This window comes from Portunus trituberculatus, chromosome 38, assembly GCF_017591435.1.
Source record: "Portunus trituberculatus isolate SZX2019 chromosome 38, ASM1759143v1, whole genome shotgun sequence".
Taxonomy (NCBI): Eukaryota; Metazoa; Arthropoda; class Malacostraca; order Decapoda; family Portunidae; genus Portunus; species Portunus trituberculatus.
The window spans coordinates 10410613-10430612 of record NC_059292.1 but is presented as its reverse complement, the minus strand read 5'-3'; the positions used below and the strand labels follow the sequence as shown (position 1 = coordinate 10430612).

The following is a 20000-nucleotide window of genomic DNA, read 5'->3' as shown; positions in this document are numbered from 1 at the left end:
ACGGGCTGAACACAGATGCTGTGCAGCAAGATGAGAGGATAAGTTTTCTTTGTGTGGAAGCTGACTTTACTGTAGAAAACTTTTCAACCTTCAAAACTGCATTATACCAATTATATGATAAGAGAAAAGTTAGGAAATAGCACCATGCGTCTAAACAAGTCCCGCTGAGCATCGTGAACCAGTTGTTCAAACTACATCAACACTCAATTTGTGGTTAAACTCAGCCGAAGAGTATTATGAACATTCTCATTTCTTGGAGTGTGATCATGGGGTCCAAGAACTTGAGCAGTATGAACAATAAAGAGAGAGAGAGAGAGAGAGAGAGAGAGAGAGAGAGAGAGAGAGAGAGAGAGAGAGAGAGAGAGAGTGTAACTGATCAGTTGCTGAAAGTGAAAAAATGCTACCAGCACAAGGATCTACACCGTCTGAAACCTTAGGCCACGCTAGCCTCCTGGGGCCGGATGTATACTTGTCAGGCAGCTTATGACCTCGTGCCTCACGCTCTGCCTCAGGTACGGGGATGGTCACAACAAGGAGGACCTATCTAGTGAGGAGAGCAAAGTCTAACAGACCTCTTGTATTGAAAAAGCCCGTTACAGGGAGTTGAGGGGGATGTGGTGTTGTAACGGAGGTCTTTGAGAGTATTTTCTTCATCTCACTGCAACGAATAATAGAAGAGTAAACAAATGGTAACGCTTCCTAGACATAGGCAAGCCTTAAGCCTTTAAAAACCTGAATGAACCTGCTGAGGAGCTTAAAAGAGGTTCACAGTTTGATGCAGCCAGATAGACTCGATCCAACAGGTGAGACAACAACAAGTAGTGGACTGACTAGTTCTTAGTGGAGTCAAGGAACAATGCAGATACAATGCTTGAAGTAAAATTGTCGGGAAACTGAGAAATGAATGGAGAGCGAGCATGAGTTAGGAGGGATGAGGAGGCTTATGTTCGAAAGAGGAAGAAATTGGTCCTCACCGTGGTCGAAGATTGAATTAGACTCAACAATAAAGTTATTGTTGATTTAGAGAAAAGCTTTAAAAGAAAACTAGATGAAGTTGTCTTAAGAGATTGATTGAGTGATTGAAATTATAAGACGCCACCGCTTTAGAGTACTCAAGTTGCAACAATGGGGAAAGATGGAACATAACCTACATACATTGCGTCCATCATGAGAGAGGAAGGAAATTGCAGATTCCGATGATGCCCATAGGGATGATGACGGAGGCATAGCAGCCGGGCTCCTAGCACCACGTCATTGTACACACACACACACACACACACACACACACACACACACACACACACACACACACACACACACACACACACTCCTGTTACAAGTTCTGAGGCATAATTTATTGATAGTCTGTTCTCCTGACCGAGAACAACATTGGTGAGGAAGAAGCTGCCGCGCTACCAGTACCATACACAATTGTCCACCATGCTCCAGTTGTCCACCCTATGCTCGCCGGTGACACTGAGCCCTGTATGAAAACTAGCGGGAACACAGCAAAAAACCAACACAACAGTAGGATTGGCGGAGCGAGCCTGGCACATACAGAGCCGTGTGTATGTTTTATGAAATAAGGAAACATGAAGAGGAGGAGGAGGAAGATTAAGAAGTATTATTTGAGAATGATACAGTAGCTATAGGAAAGAAGGCGAAATTGAAGACAGAAAAATTAAAGAAAGAGAAAGAACAACAGAAAGAACGAAAAAGTAAAGAAAACCTTTAAGGACGATAGGGTGGAGACGAAAAAGGAAAAGAAACAAAAAATCATAATCGATTTTCTTATACGAAATATCTGTCTGTTACGATACACACATTTGATATTCAACCTCCCACCCCAACACACACACACACACACACACGCACACACACCACACACACACACACACACACACACACACACACACACACACACACACACACACACACACACACACACACACACACACAATGACGCGCACCTGCTCGTTCGTATACGAAAAGTTTCTTCCCGAAAATATTGGTAAACTCTAATCGATAGCAGTGGTTCCATCGATAAATAATAGAAGGAAAAGAACACTGGATAGCGACAGAATAGAAAATGCCTGCTAATTAGAAGCGGGTGGGTGGAAAGAAGAGTGGAGCGGGAGCCTTGCCTATTAAAAGAAAAGAAAAAAAAAATAGTCACTGATGCGAGGGAGGAAAAAGGTGTTGCAGAGAAAAGCAGCAAATGGCCCGCTTGCCGACGCCCGAAAATCGCGTACGACCAATTGAGAGAAAATGTATTGCTAATCGACGCAGTGAGTGAGAGAGAGAGAGAGAGAGAGAGAGAGAGAGAGAGAGAGAGAGAGAGAGAGAGAGAGAGAGATAATAATTTTTTTTGCGTTTTTATGTAAAAACAATCGTGGAAATACACAGGGAGAATAGAATATAATCAATCACTTGAGAATGGGTATAGTCAGTAACTAGTGTGCAGTGTGCAGTGTGTAATAATGTTAAGGAGATGCGGGATTATAAAAGACTACTGTGAAGTCTGACTGGAAGAAGCGAAAGAATATAATAATTGAAAAAAAAAAAAAGTGTTTGAAGGGAAGTATTGATCGACTAGGAAGAATCTAATAGATAAACTCTTACACATGTATTTTTATTCAAGAGGTAAAGGCAAATTGACGTTCGGTTGATAAAGGAATATGATAATAGTTCTCCTGCCATTCAGGGAGAGTGAAATATGAAAGAGAAATCGAATACCTATAGAAAAGTCGTCAGAAGCCTTCAGGTTGCCTCTTTTGTGCCTCCTGTCTGGATCGTAAATGCTAAGTAGATGGAAAAGAAAAATCAGAGCTTGACTGTTCGTATATTTAGCAGAGTAAAATGGGATTTGAGTGGAGCATTGTGTGGCAGCTTGGTTGTGGATGAAGTCGTTTAGTTTTGTTGATTAAGTGCTTAATTATTTGCTTGATTGATTTGTTGATCCACACGAAAGAAGTGATCGTGGCAATGATCTGAAGTAAAGATTGGATAGATATGAAAATGAAAACTACGTAGAACTCTCGGCAGCATTGATTGACAGGTCTTTTGTTTGGCACTCCGGCATTAATAACTCTAGTCCGGTTTTGTTCTGTTGATTCACCACACCTATCTGAGAGGCGGGAAAGGAAATTTAGGTGCAATCCAGGTAAAGGAAATTTTTTTTCTATAGATTTAGAGGAGTTGAAATTTGGCTTTAGAAACAGGAGGTAAGGTTAGGTTGGGTGTAGGCAGCTTGTGCAAACAATGGTGTGTGAAAGAGTTTCTGATATGCTGTATTTTTTTGGAAATGCCAGATATATAAATATTGCTTTAGTGGTTCACATTACGTACGTAGGGATTAAAAAGTGTGTATTCGCGGAGACAAACACACACACAAACACACACGTCTTATATTAATATGTATGTGTTAGTGTAATGTGTGTTAAGATATGAAGAAAAGTTGATGAGAAGGAGATAACGAAAGAGGAAGATAAGGGTAATGAAGAAAAACGCAGATATGGAATAAGAAAAACAAGAGAATGCAAAAAACATAAGGAAAGGTAACGAGACATCAAAGAGATAAAATCATGCTGAGAGAAAGGAAATGTTAAGAGACACAGCAATAAAACACAAATACTACTGCGATAAGGTTTTGATATATTTATACATTATTTTATCATTGACTAAATAACAATAAACATGAATATTACACATGAGACCATTATTGCATTGTTTGAGACACTATCTTTACATCAACCTGTATATCCTCATGGCAAGGTGTCTCGTAGACCTGCAAGATAGATCAGGACGCTGGTGGCAACTGATGCCTGACAATATCCCTCACCTGTCTGCTTATTGATAATGACATGAACAACTTTAACACATAATCGATTCACTATGGTGCTCGGAAAGAAAGTACCAGGAGAAAAGTAACGAAAAAAAGCATTCTTGTAAGGTAAAGGGTATTATGGAAAAGTAACAGTTGCAATCGTATTTAGGAAAAAAAAAATAGCAGTAGTTAGGTTATGTTAGATCCTAAATGGCAACAAAAAGGTTAAGTATTTTTGCGGTGTTCTATTTCCTTTTACTTTCTTCTGTTTCTTTTTTTTGTGTTATTTATCTGTTACTTTTTTCATGTTACTTTCTATCCTATAATCATTCGCTCATATATATTTCATAAAGTAACATAACAGATCTATATAGAAAAGCACTGTACTGATTGACTGATTGATTTGGCAACCTAAATCGAACAACATGTACTATTTAAGGATGTTTAAGAGGGACAGAAGGAAATGAGAAGTGGGAGGGAAAACAAGGCGAGGCAGAAATCAAGTAAACTTAATAATAGTCGTCGTAGTAGTAGTAGAAGTGGTAGGTTTTCTGAGTAGGAGTTTTTCAAGGCCCAGCACGGGAGACTCGGCCAGGAGGGAGAGCAGCACTCCACCGAACGACGAGATGAGCAGGATCCCCGCGGTCTCCATTAGCTGCGAGGAAGAGGAATTACATGAATGAGGTGGTAAGAGAGGAGGGGAGTGGGGAGGTTCAAGGGAGGAAGGCGAAAGTGTTGAATGAACATCAGTCTATCTAATTTCTGTTGGGTATAGGATGTGCTCGTGTAGGTGGTTATCCAAGATAATTAAATCATTATGGTCTAACATAACACAAAGTAGCCCAGCTACATTTGAGCCATTACAGGAGGAAGATGAAGACTATTACTATATATGGGGATAAAAAGAAAAAAAAGTACCAATATCTTTTCACTGTTTTACAAGATTTTTTAAATTTTGCAATTTTTACTTCATAACGGTATTCTGTATTATTCTGACCTTATAGAATGGTGTAAAGTAGATGGGCAGGCGGGAGTAATAGCTGTAGTAGATGGTCTGTACATTGAGGGCGATGAGGAAGATGGGGTAGGTGAGCCGGCTGAGTGGCTGCCAGATGGGGTGACCCAGCAGACTGTTGATGGGACCTGTGGTGGGAAAGAGGCTCACTTTACCCAACAAGCGGTGGGGAGGGGGTCGAACTTAGGGGGAGGAGGTGCATACCACAGGTGGTTGCTGGGATACATGAGGAATGCACATAGTGTACTAGCACGTCCCGCCACAGGTGCACGGCGCTTGGCAATATCACATCATTGTGATTAGTTCCAAATTGTTTTGGCTCATCGTTCACTTGACTTATCATTGATAATTTCTGGCAATTTTAGCTTTCTATGTTGTGACTAATGTGAGAAATGACATATTAATAACAATACCTGATCAAGGTTCACCTTGGTATGCAACTTTGGCTTGATTGATCCAACGTGACCTTGCTGTTAACCTTGCCTATATACACATCATGCCGTGCGTTATACTCACCTCCATATCCCATATGGCAGGCGTAGATCATCCAGGCCACCGCCACGCCCCACGCGAGGCGGTGCAGGCCGCCGTACAGAATGCTTATCGCGGGCACATACTCGTGGGGTTTCATTGTCAGGGTGTTGTAGTCCTTGAGGCCGAACACTACGGCGCTCATGGTGGCCAGCGCAGCGATCCATCCTAGCACCGCCTGCCACTGCAGGAAGGGAAAAGGAACAGGGTGAGACGCTGACGGCCAAGTGTGGTAAGACTCGCGGCGAAAAGGATGCACTGCGTCACCAGGCAAACATTCTTCAGGTCACCAGAGACACTGCTTGTGTTATCAACAAGATTGTGTGATTCACCTCAATATGAAAGATAACAGTGGCTCTCACAGACCTGCACAGAGAGCCGCGAGGGTAAGCGCTGTTTTATATATATATATATATATATATATATATATATATATATATATATATATATATATATATATATATATATATATATATATATATATATATATATATATATATATATATATATATATATATATATATATATATATAGTTTCCTTTATTCCAGCAAAAATGTCATAACTATCGTTCACTAGGTGAAAATGAAAACACTTCTCTGCATTCTCGTAACCAGTACAAGGTGCACCGTCTGAAGCCTTAGGCCACGCCAGCCTCTTGGGGCCGGATGTGTACTTGTCAAGCAGCTTATGACCTCGTGCCGCGCGCTCTCCCTCAGGCATGGGGTTGGTCACAACAAGGAGCATATATCTAGCCGGGACTTGTAACATTTGCACTAATTGATGTGGATGAAGAATAGAGCCTGATGGACCACTTGGATTGAAAGAGCCCGTTGCAGGAAGTTGATGTAGCTGAGATCCTGAGTATTTCTTTTCTGTTAATGTGACGTAAGGTAGAACAGTAAACAAATAGCAAAGTTTGCTGGGCAGAGGAAGACCTTAAGTGTTGAAAAACTTCAAAGAACCTGACGTAGAGAATTTGCTTGTTGAAATAGCCACGAAGAATCCATCAAACGGAGAGAGAGAGAGAGAGAGAGAGAGAGAGAGAGAGAGAGAGAGAGAGAGAGAGAGAGAAAAATTGCCAGGAACCTTTCAAGTGACTGGAAGACAGGCAGGATTAGGATGGGATGAAGATACTGAGATTCCAAATGGTTGTCAAAGTGTTAACCCCTTCAGTACTGGGGCACATATTTTACCTTGAGATTTGTGTACGATTAGACCATTTTATTGAGATTAGGAAGGGTCTATGGAGGTCAGAAGATTATTGGTCACAGTCTTCACTATTCTAATCCCCCACATATGTTTCTGAAGCTGTATATTATCATCAAATAATAAGCAGAATGAATATGGAAACGCGTCATGGTATTTAATGGTGTTAAAGAGTTGAAATGGCTGATATCATAGAGAGCACTAAAACATGACTAGTACGACACAGTTCTAGTTAGAGACTATTGGTTGATGTATTTAGTGTAGGTATGTCTTATAAGGAGATCCTAACGTGTAGGACTACTGGCTTCCTGCAGCTTCTTTCCTTGTTGTCGTCGTAGTCATTCTCGTCTTCGCCTTCCTCTTCCTCCTCCTCCTCCTCTTCCTCCTCCTCCTCCTCCTCCTCCTCATTTCCTTACCCATTTGAGCTGCACTTTCTCCTTGTCCACCACCCTCAGGAAGTAACCCAGACCAATGCCAGCTAGGTAGGGCGACGCGCGGCACCACGGCTTTGTGTACACGTACTTCATCGAGTCCCCCAGAGCCTGTAGACTGGAGAAGCGGTGATGATGATGATGATATATATAAAGCATATATTGTTGTGTGTAAATAAGATAGAATGTATGTAGAATATTGAGAGTCGTGTAGTTGTACGTACTCAAGTGTATGAATATCAGGGGAGAAGATAAAACACCCCTAAGATGATGAGGATTTTGAGGTCTTGTAATATTCAAGGAGCTGCTACAGAAGAATGACTGTTGAGTTTTGATATTTTAGAGTATATGAATACTAGGAGAAAGAATATTATTTTGGAAGCTGACAGAAGTGAAGACTTATTGTCAAATGATTTGTGGAATGTGAAATGAAGAGAAATGAGTGAAATGTAAAAGATTAATTGATTCATGGACTGAGGGATTAAATTACGGATCTGATTGGTCGAAAGATAGATTGGAAGACTCCGAAACCAGAGTTCAGTGTATGCATGATGAACTTACGTTGTGTCCATCACGTTGGTGGGAGGAAGCTGGTACCCTGCGATGATGCTCATAGGAACGATGACAGATATCAGCAGCCAGGACACAAACACTATCGCTCCTGACGAAGAGATAAGAGATAACGAGGACACATAAGGACTCACACACACACACACACACACACACACACACACACACACACACACACACACACACACACACACATACTTGGTCTACGGAAGCACACTATGGGCAGAAGCATGAGCGGCGTTATGATGTAAAGTTGGAAGTCCACCGCCGTGTACCAGCAGACCGGCAAGCACTGGGTGGTGGCGGGGCGTGGAGCGAGTCGTGAGGAGGCAGACAAACGGTCGTAGGCCATAGCGAGCGGTGTGAGTTATAATCGAAGCGGAATTGGTTGTAGACAGAAGAATTCGGGAGAATAGATGAAAAGGAAAATTAAGTTGGTGCTTAAGCTTGTATTGGCATTATAATATGTTTTCGTTTAGATACTATTATAAACACGCACACACACACACACACTGCATCACCTTCACACTCATCCATTACTTACTGTCTGTCCATCCTTCTGACCGATAAATACATTGCTGAGGAAGAAACTGTCTCGCCACCAGTACTTAATACAGTTGTCCACCATGTTGCCCTTCGTTGTCATTATTGGTGACACTGAGCCTTGTACGAACAGAGGCGGGAACACAGCAAAGAAGCCACACAGCAGCATGATGGGCGGGGCGAGTCTGTTTTGATAGGGAACGATGGGAAGAAGAATTTAGGGGAAGTGACCGGAATAAAGTGAGAAAGATGATGAAACAGAATGGGAAGCAATGGTTGAAGAGGAGATAGGTGTTGGAAAAGAAAAATGAATGTGAAAGAAAACGAAAAAAAGAATGAACATTTAAAGATGATACAAATAAAAAGAAAGGAAAAGAAGAAATAAGAAATAAACGGATACATACACACAATCTTACATATACGTATATAGAAAACAATATCCTCTGAAATTACTGGAAAGCTTTAAACGATAGGATGAGCACCACCGATAATTAGTAGGGAGGGTAAAGAAAATATTACACAGCGGCAGAGTGGAAAATGCGTGGTAATTAGAAGCAGGGTGGTGGGGGGAAGAAGAGTGGAGTGGAGGCCTTGCCTATACAAAAAATAGTCACTGATGCGAGGGAGGAAAAAGGTGTTGCAGAGAAAAGCAGCAAATGGCCCGCTTGCCGACGCCCGAAAATCGCGTACGACCAATTGAGAGAAAATGTATTGCTAATCGACGCAGTGAGAGAGAGAGAGAGAGAGAGAGAGAGAGAGAGAGAGAGAGAGAGAGAAACTGGTATAAAAAAAAAATCGTGTTTTTTATGTGCATGTTTTGTGGAAACGTATTTTTGTTATAGTGTGTGTGTGTGTGTGTGTGTGTGTGTGTGTGTGTGTGTGTGTGTGTGTGTGTGTGTGTGTGTGTGAATTTACCTGATGAACCTGTGAATGTAGTAAAGAGGGGCATTAAATCTGGACGTTCGCTGGTACTCCTGCAAAGAAGGAGAGAAAAAAGTAAGATAGATATTCCTTCTCCTCCCCCTGATTTTTCTTTTCCACCACCACCACCACCACCACCACCACCACCACCCTTTCTCCTTTCCTCACCTTCATCACATTATAGGAGACAAGAAGGCCGCTCATGACGAAGAAGGTGTCGACGGAGGGGTAGCCGTTCAGGATGATCTGATAGAAGTAGGGATGCTCCGCCACCATCTGTAGGGGCGTAGAGGAAGACACTTTATATCCAGTCCGATGTCACAAGCAGCATGATTTCAAGTAGTCTACTAAAAGCAACAATTAATCAAATGCCTTAGGAAATAAAATCAGACCAAGAGAGAGAGAGAGAGAGAGAGAGAGAGAGAGAGAGAGAGGCCTTGAATAAAGAGTACCTATCTAAATCATGCAAACAAGAAAGGGAGGGAGACAAGAATGAATAAAGGGTAGGATGAATAGAAGGAAAGAAGCAAAGGTGAGAAAAAAGGGGAGAGAAGGGGAGGGAAGGATGAAAGATTGAAAGGACGGTGTGAGAGGGAAGAGAATAGTAAATGAAGGTGTAAAGTAATGTAAGAACTGTATAAAATAAAAAGTAATTGGATAATATATATATATATATATATATATATATATATATATATATATATATATATATATATATATATATATATATATATATATATATGCATATAAACAAAAGGCGATAAACGGAAAGATGTAGGAGGTAAAATGAAGAGAAGGCGCTGGAGGAGTAGGAATTAGATGATGATGATGATGTTGAGGAGGAAGAAGAAGAAGAAGAAGAAGAAGAAGAAGAAGAAGAAGAAGAAGAAGAAGAAGAAGAAGAAGAAGAAGAAGAAGAAGAAGAAGAAGAAGAAGAAGAAGAAGAAGAAGAAGAAGAAGAAGAAGAAGAAGAAGAAGGAAAAGAAGTGAAAAGTGAGAATAAAGATGAAAATAAAGCTAGAGGATAAATGGCACGGGTAGTGAACGACTGACCTGGGTGACGAGGCTTTTGTTGGCACTGGCCGTGATGGATAGCAGGAATGAGTGGGCGAACACCACCCAGCACATGCTTAGTGCTCTGCGGGGGAAGAGACAGAGGGAACTAATTCGGGGTTCAGTTATCATTGTATTTACTGAAGAGTTACGAACCTTATTCTGCACATAACTAATCAGGTACATGAAATTTTACCTTCCTTCCATCATGTAAGATAAATCTTGACTCCTTCATTGCTAAAAGCGTTATTTTTTTCTTACTCTATGGATATCGGTAATGGAATTGAAGTTTACTATGATGTTAGCAACTGGGAAGTTAAGAGATAATGTCTACATAACTCCTATTAGCCTTATGCGGAGTAACAACTGGTGACTATTTAGAGACTGATATTATTGTCTGCAGTGATGATTTAGGTAAGCCGTCTGTGCCTCACCTTATGCCGTGGAGACAAGAGATGACCTCCTCATTCTCCTTCACGTTGATTCTGAAGATCTTTGACAGGTTGGTGTAAAAGGAGAATACGATAAAGTAACGCAAAGGACCTGAGGGCGGAGAGTGGTGTGTGCATGTTAGCTGTTGCCTGGATAAGTGAGGTCAGAAAGACGTGCTGATGCTGTGGGTGACATAAGAATTCTATCTACTTATATTTACACTTCAACGTGCAAATAAATCTGGCGTGTGATTATAAGAATATAAAAAAAAAATGTTTAATAGTAATTTCTCGTCTCATGAAAATGTGAAATGTGTAGCAGTTAGACTAGTAAAGATAGTTCAAAATGTCTCTTGGTGCTTGTTTTAATTAAGGCCGTAGGAAGGTGTATGGAAGATAACAAGGAGGAATGATGGATGGATGAGTACAGAGCGGCTGTCTCACTAACAGAGGGGAAGAGGGCTTGTGTTGTCTTACCTTGGGCAGCCTCTCGGTTCTCTGAGTTCTGTATCCATACGTCTGCCACAGTCCCTACCAGCACCAGGATGCCCAAGACTACAAGCGTGATGCTGGAATGATTATGTCGTTACTATCAATATTTGTATTAGTATTAGCATTGTTCATGTTGTTGTTGTTGTTGCCTTGTCATATCATCATCATCATCATCATTATTTCACCTGAAATTCATCTAGCATATTCAAAGCAAGCACATGAGATGCCAAGAATGCTCAAGGACAACATAATCAATCACCTTAGAATAAAATCGGTAGTAATTGTGTAGTGTATTAGTGTATATGTTACACCCCGTTTGTGAAATTGCCCATTTCATGAAATGGGCAAACCCAATTCATGAAATGAACCTAACCTAACCTAACCTAACCTAACCCAATTCATGAAATGTGCAATGGAGTGGCCATTTCATGAAATGGTTAGGTTAGGTTAGAATTAGAATTAGGTTAGGTGAGGTTAGGTTAGGTTAGGTTAGGTTAGGTTCATTTCATGAATTGGGTTTGCCCATTTCATGAAATGGACAATTTCACAAACGGGGTGTAACATATACACTGTTAAGAAAGAGACGCTGGCGGGTTGGGTTGTAAAGGCTATTGTGAAAAGCCTGAAGTAAAGAGGTAAGGAAGCATTGCTTCTAGAAAAAAAAAATATGATAACGTTTGAAAAGAGGCATTGATCGACAAGGAAGAATCGAAAAGAGAGAAAAGAATAGATTAACTCATGCACACGTGTTTTTATTCAAGAGGTAAAGGCAAATTGATGTTTGGTTGATAAAAGAATGTGATAATAGTCCTTCTGCTATTCCGAGGGAGTGAAATATGAAAGAGAAATCGATTATAAATGGAAAATATTCGTCATAGTTCTTATCAAGTGCAGAGAAGTACTCAGTGTGTGGGAGAAATGAATCAGAGATGTATTGGTTGTACACATGGTGGAGTGAACTAAAATAACGTGGAGATTTGACTGGGAACAAGGAGATAGATACGTGCATGCACACACTCACCCCCCCCCCCACAACACACACACACACACACACACACACACACAGCAGCAGCTGCTGCAGCAACAGCCAGGGATGTTTAGTACCGGAAAAAAAAGAAGAAACAGGATCTCATGAGTATAGATCAATCTCCCTTTTTTTTTTTTCCACAGGTAAATACACTCACATCATGATGATATCGGCAGCATTGTACCGCAGTGTTGGCAGGTCCTTCGTCTGGCACTCTAGTGTTGATAACGTCAGCCCTGAGTTGTTCAATTGATCCACCAAACTTGTCTGAGGGGCAGACAGTTCAAGTTAGAGAGACACAAACATTTCTGTTTGAGAGAGTTATAAATGTTAAGGAATATGAGGCAATGTTTGGTAAGTTATTGAAAATTGGTAGAATCAAGGACACGTTACGGAATGACACATTTTTAGAAATATGATGGAGAAACATCGATCGTGTAGTTAATCGCATAGGCAGTGTCACCTGTATGTCCTTCACATCAGGTCTATGTCAATGCTTCAGTCATACAGTCATACAGTCATTCAATCAATCCAACGGTCAGGTTGTGCAAAGTCACGCGATCAATCATTTAGAAAGTCAGTCATTCAGCCAGGCAGGCAATCCATCAACTTGCAACCCTCACCCTGTACTCCTCCTTGGTGCAAGTAGAAGGGATGCACGTGGCCATGATGTTGTAAGGTAATGCCATTTTCAGTACGCCTTTCATATTAGCAATGTGTAGTTCGGGAATCATCACTTCTACTCCCTCTTCTTCCTCTTCCTCCTCTTCGTCATAGCCTTCCTCCAGTGCTTGCCTGGATTTAGGTTTCATGCTGCAGGACGGAAAAAATAAGATAGAATAAACAGCGTAAGTGGGACATCATTGTGCATTGTATCAATATGTGATAAACATGTAGTCTTCAAATCAATGTTCTCCTCATGTCTCTTCTTCTCACCCAATGGAGACAGCGCAGTATTGTCCTCTGAAGTGTGCATCTGGATCTTGAGAGTCCACGGAGATTAAGAGGCACTCGTCTAGCAGACCCATCTGCATTGTGTTCCCGGCCAGCAGTCCGTCCGAGAACTTGCCCCATGAGTCCACCACTATAAACAGATTAACGAGGCTCATTGTCTCTTTGCCTTGCTTTGTTCTATTCTGTCCAGCACTACACTTCTCTTATGCTGTAACCTGCCGTGCCTTACCTTGTCCTCTTCTGTGTAGCATTGTCTGTTCTGTACAACTCTTCTCTGGTATGCTATATCCGATGAAGATGGGACTCGCTATATTTTGCTGATACTTGTCTACTGAATTCATTTTATCAGTATTCAAAATAGGCAGAACTTCACCCTTTCACTGAGCGAACATGGAGGCAGGTGAGGAGGATGCATAAAGAACAATGCTGGGTTTTGGGATACATCATTGTCTTGTGTTGTGTGTGTGTGTGTTTTTTTTTTCTTTATTATTAATTAGTGCATTGAAATACCAATCTTTTTTTACTTATAGCACTTCACTTCGCGTCGATTAATTTAATCTCTTTTATATATTCGTGTTCGGAGTAGCTTTTATGTGATCGTACCACATCACAATTTAGTTTTTTGCATAACTTTTTTAGCTATCATTTCAGTTGTTTTAACCTTTTGCAGCAACGTCATATGATCGCAATGTTGTTGCACCTTATCATAACAATCGATCAACTATCATTTTAGAATTATCAATCTCTTAACTATATCTGATCTTGATAGCTCACAAAATTATATACTCCACCATATATAAGTTATCTTTTCCAGACTTACTTTTTTGCGCCCAGCTATCCTCTTTAGCGATTGCCGCGCTGATGGCGTTTACGTCTCTCCTACACTCGGGCGATACGTTCGTAGTGTTGGGCAGATAGTATAAGGTGAGCTTTTCCAGCCAGTTAAAGTTAGGTAGACTCTGCCAGACAAAGAAGACATATATACAGAATTTCATAGTTACTTGCATTAGTTGTGGAAGAATAGGTATATTCGAGCTCCTAAGCATCATATGAAATTATACAAAAAAGCTTACTTCAAACTCTGCTTGAGCTTCAGGTTTATAATTTGACTTAGACATTAACTCAGGTAGCTCTTCGAAAAAGATCTTCCAGAGAGGAGGCGGCAGCACTTTGTGGGCAGTCTCCTGTACCACACCCAGGGACAAGTCACTGTTTTCTTGAGCGGCTTCCATTTCGGGTTTCATGATCCTCATGGCGTCATTAAGGAGAGTTTCCTGGGCGTCGGAAAGACTGGCACTAGGGGCCCTGTGGGCCACAGCAGCTGGACCCACGGCGGCATTGACGCTGGTGAACAGCAGCAGCATGAGAAGACTCTGCGTGATGCCCATGATTGGGGGTACGGACTGGTGGTGACTGGGAAAGAAATGGTGAGTGAGAAGGCTGTGAACTTAAACATGGTGTTTCTTGTGTCCTTGCAATGACTAATTCTAACAAGCGTTTTCAAATGATACGAGTATAACACACCACAAAGCAACGTATAGTACAAAGAGTATGAAGTCCTGCCAGACACACACCAGACACAGCATTAGCGTACTCCCTCAGTGGACGGTTTTACTGACAAAAGCAGAGTTAACATTCATCGTCATGGTGATATTCCACTTATTTGTAAGATAAGGTTGTAAAATATTTTTTCCCTTTTGTGTGATTTTCTGGTTAGACATAAATACCCTCCACCACCCCCCACCCCATATTGATGTTTTTTTTTTATCCCACAAATGCTCAACTTTCAACTAGCACTGCTGACATACTGATGAGTCGGTAAAAACTTACGTGTATATATATATATATATATATATATATATATATATATATATATATATATATATATATATATATATATATATATATATATATATATATATATATATATATATATATATATATATATATATATATATATATATATATATATATATATATATATATATATATATATATATATATATATATATATATATATATATATATATATATATATATATATATATATATATATATATATTATTCATTACCATAAATTTTTTTTTCGCATAATCCCGGTGTTTTTTAAGGCTGATTATTAACAGTATAATATACTATTGAAGAATACAGATTTTCCTAAGTTTCAGGAATATTGGTGAATAACAACATCCAAAGTATCTTTTATGTGATCGTTTTACACGTTATCTTGGTGGTGGTTCGGAAACACTTGAACTAAAGAGATCTGAGAAAACACACGAGTAGATCAGCGCGTCACAAGATTGCTTTTCTCGACCGTCTCTCTTCTCCACACTTACCACACCATAGGAACAAAGATATGAATCACGAGTCCCGGTTAGTCTTGCAAAGAGGAAGGAGAAAGTGGGCCGGAATGTAGAGAGTGGCACTTTTATACGTACGTAAAATGTAAATGATAGAGGTAAGCAGTAAATGATACTAATGATAGTTAAATATACAGGACCGCTACGAAAAGATAATTCACGAATCAAAGTAGACATGGAAAGGAAAACATTAATCCACCCACCTCACACACACACACACACACACACACACACACACGGCCCGGTAGCTCAGTGGTTAGAGCGCTGGCTTCACAAGCCAGATGACCGGGGTTCGATTCCCCGGCCGGGTGGAGATATTTGGGTGTGTCTCCTTTCACGTGTAGCCCCTGTTCACCTAGCAGTGAGTAGGTAGGTACGGGATGTAAATCGAGGAGTTGTGACCTTGTTGTCCCGGTGTGTGGTGTGTGCCTGGTCTCAGACCTATCCCAAGATCGGAAATAATGAGCTCTGAGCTCGTTCCGTAGGGTAACGTCTGGCTGTCTCGTCAGAGACTGCAGCAGATCAAACAGTGAATTACACACACACACACACACACACACACACACACACATCAAGGACATAAATGAGACAGAAGAGCAATTAGGTACGTACCTGTCAGTCACTCTACCGCTGCTGTGACTGTCCTGTCTCTGGTTCTTTCTTGACGGAGTATCAGCGAGGCATTGTCGGTGGAGCGGCCGTATCTGCTTATCAGTGTCGCCTTATCACCACCAACATGCTGGGTGAGGGAAGGACAAAGGGCAGTGTGGGACATAAAACGTTATGTGATTTGTCACTAAGCGTTTCCTGTGTCTGTTTTTATTGTTTTTTGTTGTATTTTATTATCTTCAGTTTTCCATTGTGCTTTATTGTTATTGTTGTTATTGTTGTTATTGTTTTCATTATCATCATGTTCATCGTCATCATCATTATTATCATCATTATTATTATTATTATTATTATTATTATTATTATTATTATTATTATTATTATTATTATTATCATTATTATTTTCAACATCATTAATGAGACACGACTGTTTTTTACATATGATTACTTCACCCTGGATCACATATATCTGCTCAAATGCGTAATTGACTTATTTAGTTTGATTTTTTTTTTTGTGCAATACAAAAAAAAAAAAAGAATAAATAAATCCTTTGATCTGGTGTAGCGTGAAGGTCTGTGGTACAAGTTAGTGAAAGAGAAAATAAACATCAAATCTTGTGTAATCCTAAACCAAGAGATATTTGACAATTCTGTATGCAATATGGGAGTAAGGCAAGGGGAAAAATCTGTCACCACTGCTCTCCGCCTTTTGTTAATGATACTGAAAGTCAATTACTCCAGTATAATTGTAACTTCCTAGACTTTAGTCATGATTTGATAAACTGTTATTTGAAACTTCTTGTTGTAATGTATGCAGGTGAAATAGTTCCATTATGTGAGAGTGAGAAAGGAATGAAAGAGGCTCTGATTGCTCTCCACACCTATGGGAATGAATGTATATAAAAGCTAAATTGTAATGAGACAAAAGTAGTTGTATTCAGTAGAGGAATAGTAGATATAAATAAATATGATTTAATTATACTGGCTGATTTCGTAGCCGAGAGTTGGAGATGAAAGAACAAGCAACAAGGGCAATGTGTTGACTAAGGAGTAAAAGCAGAAAGTTAGTCGTGCCATTTGACAATAATAGAACTTTTCAACACTATGCTGCTGCCAATATTGACCTATGGATCTGAGATTTGTGGATATTCTATTGTGAGAAAGTTAGAGTTATTACATTTAAAATTCTCAAAGTAGATGTTGCTTGCTCATAAAAAAAAGAAAGAAAATAAAGCACTAGCAATGATATGATATATGGAGAGCTTGGACAGTACCCATTACAAATTCATATCAAGTGTGGAATACTTATTGGTTTCTCTTGATTTTAGGTAAGCAAACTAAATTATCTTTTGTAATATATCCGTGTTTGTTACATTTGGACAAGTTAGTGTTATACACTTCTTCCTGGACTGCTATTGTTAAGAAAATATCAAATAAGTGTGATGTGTTAGTGATATGGTTATTACAAAATGTTTCCAACACCATGTGGTTTAGGAAAAGCATATTAAAAGATCAGTGGATCAGCTGGTATCGTAGCTTGTCAACAAAAACCTTGTGTAGTAATTATAAATTGTTTAAGTTCGTTTATGGTATGGAGGCATATCTTGTTAAATAACCAAACAGCAGCCGTATCCTGATGACCAGATCCAGGACTAGTAATAATGGATTACCAATAAATGCTGGAAGTTATACTGGAGTAGATAGAGAAAACTGCTTCTGTGATAAATGTAATGATAATGTCATAGGGAACAAATCTTTAGGTCCTTCTTGAATCTACTAATAAGGATATTTTAATTTTAAAGTGGATATATATATATATATATATATATATATATATATATATATATATATATATATATATATATATATATATATATATATATATATATATATATATATATATATAGATAGATAGATAGATAGATAGATAGATAGATACTACACAGTTAGGTCAATAATTTGCAAATATGGTGATTTAATGCAGAATATAAGTGTGAGTACTCTAAAGAAATTGTCATTGTTTATTAGGACAGTTATGGGTATCTTTAGATAGGTGGATAATTGTAGCTGGTTATTGCTTCCCGGTACTGTATTTGTAGTTTTTGTCTGCTATCTTTGGTTATGAAAGTGTGAAATTATTTAGTGTTGTAGGTATCTTTTTTTTTTTTGTTGGAACTGTGCTTCATGCTTTATTTATAAATTCTGAGCATATAAATATATTCTATTCTATTCACACACACACACACACACACACACACACACACACACACACACACACACACACACACACACACACACACACACACACACACACCTAGATGTTATATAAGTGATGACAAATATTTGCAACGTTAATTGCTGCCTTATCTTTTGGTCTTACGTTAATTTATGGCATGGATTCTAGTGAGCATGACGTAGCAGTCATCACATCGAAACCTTTATTGCTTCACACAGGGAAAGGAAGAGTGGAGGCAAGGGGGGGAAAGGACAGTGTTAGGGTTGGAGAGTAGGATGAGTGATGAACGTAAGTTAGGCGTATTTTGTGATAATGAAATGGTTATGAAACACACTGATACAATGGTTCAGGTGTGTTCGTGCTGTCTCTGCGGGAAGGAAGGAACAGAATAGTTAAGGGGAAGAGAATGGAAGGCCAGTGCGGGAGAGCAATGACTTCACCTGAACTTTTTCCTTGCTATCTGGCATAATCTTTTCCTTAATTACTGATCACTGAGAGACATTTCTTGTTGCTCTACAGTCATCGTCAAACACCACATTGGCCAGAAATTGCACGATCTATTCTTTTGATTAACCTTTTCTTTCTTATAGATGTTTATAAAGATGTGATTGTTTTTGGTGCTGTGAACCGTTGCATGTCACAGTGAAAGGGTTCAGTTGAAAGGGCGGAGGAAAAAAAATATGAATAAATTAGGTGAAAAGAGATTACCAAAAGACAAAAGACCTTGGATATGTATGAGGAAGTCACAGTTAGATAGAAAGGAAGAACTACATGGAGAGGGTTCGTGAGGGAAGCAATTGGAGTAGTGGTTGGAGCGGAATTAATATTATGCCGTTGTCTGGATAAAAAAAAATAGAAATAAAAAAAACATTTAGAGAAGGCACTAGTTAACCACCGGACTGGAAATAAATCAAAATAAGTTAAAAGGAATGATAAAGAGTAGTTATGCACTGTTTGACGCTATAATGATTAACAATGCGGTAAATTGGTTTCAGACCATGAATTTTGAATAATACAGCAATCTTTCTATTGGGATATGCCCTGAAGGGAAACTTTACGGTAGAAAACAATGTTGTAGGTAGAAGACAGTGACGTAAATAAGTGATTTTGAATTGTTATAAAAAAAAAGGCTGATTTATTCAGTAAGATTAATTAAAGGGATATTAAGGTGAAGAAATTGAGGATCCGGAATGGTGGTCATTAAAATGAAATGACTGGAAATTTATAAAAAGTAGATTAGCCATGTTTGAACGAAAGATACATGTAAAAAAGATGGTATTTGGAATATGTGAGAGCAATTGATGAAAGTAGATAAGGAGAAGAAGCAGTGAGCAAAACGAAAGGATGGTGAGCAGATCAGAAACAGAAAAGTAAAAAGAATGACATTAATAAAGGAAAAGCAGATAGGTGGATAGGACTATAAATAGGAATAAGATAGGCCTATGTGGCTTCAGGAAAGGGTTACGTAGCACTCCAGCACAATGAGGGAGTGACATTGTGCTCTGACGTGTCGGTGCTTCTTTGTTGTCAATGATTTACGCGAGTTTGCAAGTCGGTAGAGTTTCCGACTGAATATCGATGCCTAGCGATTGGAAAAACCAGTCACAAAACAAGACCAAAATGTTGGTCTTATTCAGTCGATTTGTGACTTTGTTTATGTTGTGACGTCACGGAGAAAGGCTTGGAAATGTGGTGTCCAGATGTGGAGAAGATTTTGGAGTTAGTGAGGGAAAAAGAGCACATCTGGGAACCTAAAAGTTATTTCTATAGCAAAATAAGCTTACGCAAGTAGGC

At 39.4% G+C, this 20000-nt stretch overlaps 1 protein-coding gene and 1 long non-coding RNA gene across 3 annotated transcripts in view; one reads left to right on the top strand and one right to left on the bottom strand.

Moving 5' to 3' along the window:
* The window catches only part of LOC123515198, a 165062-nt gene that overhangs the window by 139521 nt on the left and 5541 nt on the right, over positions 1-20000 (top strand). The gene's annotated exons all lie outside the window — the stretch shown is intronic.
* The window catches only part of LOC123515196 (nose resistant to fluoxetine protein 6-like), a 40478-nt gene continuing 24112 nt past the window's right edge, over positions 3635-20000 (bottom strand). The window contains exons 2-19 of one of the 2 annotated variants that reach the window (XM_045273718.1): positions 15974-16100; positions 14075-14414; positions 13822-13960; positions 12984-13131; positions 12671-12860; positions 12205-12314; positions 11006-11097; positions 10532-10640; positions 10098-10182; positions 9213-9320; positions 9039-9097; positions 8125-8308; positions 7779-7872; positions 7572-7671; positions 6996-7128; positions 5358-5556; positions 4824-4969; positions 3635-4481 (exon numbers count right to left, since the gene is read on the bottom strand). In XM_045273718.1, the coding sequence (XP_045129653.1) occupies positions 4326-4481; positions 4824-4969; positions 5358-5556; positions 6996-7128; positions 7572-7671; positions 7779-7872; positions 8125-8308; positions 9039-9097; positions 9213-9320; positions 10098-10182; positions 10532-10640; positions 11006-11097; positions 12205-12314; positions 12671-12860; positions 12984-13131; positions 13822-13960; positions 14075-14389 (2367 nt within the window). In that variant the 5' untranslated portion in view covers positions 14390-14414; positions 15974-16100 and the 3' untranslated portion in view covers positions 3635-4325. Of the gene's footprint in view, positions 4482-4823; positions 4970-5357; positions 5557-6995; positions 7129-7571; positions 7672-7778; positions 7873-8124; positions 8309-9038; positions 9098-9212; positions 9321-10097; positions 10183-10531; positions 10641-11005; positions 11098-12204; positions 12315-12670; positions 12861-12983; positions 13132-13821; positions 13961-14074; positions 14415-15973; positions 16101-20000 lie in introns of those variants that run through there. The other variant, XM_045273719.1, reaches the window with a different exon arrangement.